This window comes from Pygoscelis adeliae, unplaced genomic scaffold (assembly GCF_000699105.1).
Source record: "Pygoscelis adeliae isolate BGI_AS28 unplaced genomic scaffold, ASM69910v1 Scaffold85, whole genome shotgun sequence".
Classification (NCBI taxonomy): domain Eukaryota; kingdom Metazoa; phylum Chordata; class Aves; order Sphenisciformes; family Spheniscidae; genus Pygoscelis; species Pygoscelis adeliae.
The window spans coordinates 585,715-586,489 of record NW_008824900.1 but is presented as its reverse complement, the minus strand read 5'-3'; the positions used below and the strand labels follow the sequence as shown (position 1 = coordinate 586,489).

General features: G+C 46.3%; 1 protein-coding gene across 1 annotated transcript in view; it reads right to left on the bottom strand.

Annotated features, from left to right (window-relative positions):
• Positions 1-775, bottom strand: part of ITFG3 (integrin alpha FG-GAP repeat containing 3) — a 15,573-nt gene that overhangs the window by 8,773 nt on the left and 6,025 nt on the right. The window contains exon 5 of the mRNA XM_009324694.1: positions 36-166. Coding sequence (XP_009322969.1) covers positions 36-166 — 131 coding nt within the window. The remainder of the gene's footprint in view (positions 1-35; positions 167-775) is intronic.

Sequence of the window (775 nt, the reverse complement as noted above, 5' to 3'; positions counted from 1 at the left end):
GGCCCCGGGTTTATCATAGCTTCAGAGTGACATACCTTATCTCCTGTAGCAATAAAGATTATCAGGTCCTGAACTCCATCGCTATCCACATCTGGAATCACTGACACGGGAGTCAGCACGGTATAATTAGCTCCAAAGTCACTGGACTGTCTCCACTGAACTTTCCCTAGAAGACAGTTATTGGGAAACATTCACTAAAACGCGCTTCGGGTTGAAAGGCTTTTAACGCCCCTGCTCCTCCAAGTACTTTGCAGTAGCCAGCCACTCACAGCCCATCAGCACCACAGACCAGTCACATTTATGCTCATCACGGGGTACTTTGTTGCATTTCTGCATTTCAAATGAGTCCCAGTATCCACAATTTCAGCTTATATTGGGAAGTAATTCTAGCTGCCTGCACAAATGCACCCAAACACCCTGGGCACAAATCAACCTGCAGGGCACAAAGGACAGCTGGCTTTTCGCATGCCTTAGGTTAACAAGCTTTCCAGCATCTTCATGGCATGAAGAATCCTTTTTTGTGATCTAAAATCTTGCTGCTGTGTACTTAAATCTGCGCAGACATTTTAAGACCATAAAGCAGCTAAATTCTGATCACAGCGTTGCAGCCACCCCCGACAAAACCTGTTTACAATTTCAGTGCCTCCTGCAGATGTTCCTGCAGATGTTCCACGCTGACACGACCAGCTACAACTCAGTTCACATCCCACCTCTCCCTTGTTCAAAGAACATGCACAGCACGTTCAAACTTGTTTGTAAACAGAGGTAGCAGAGC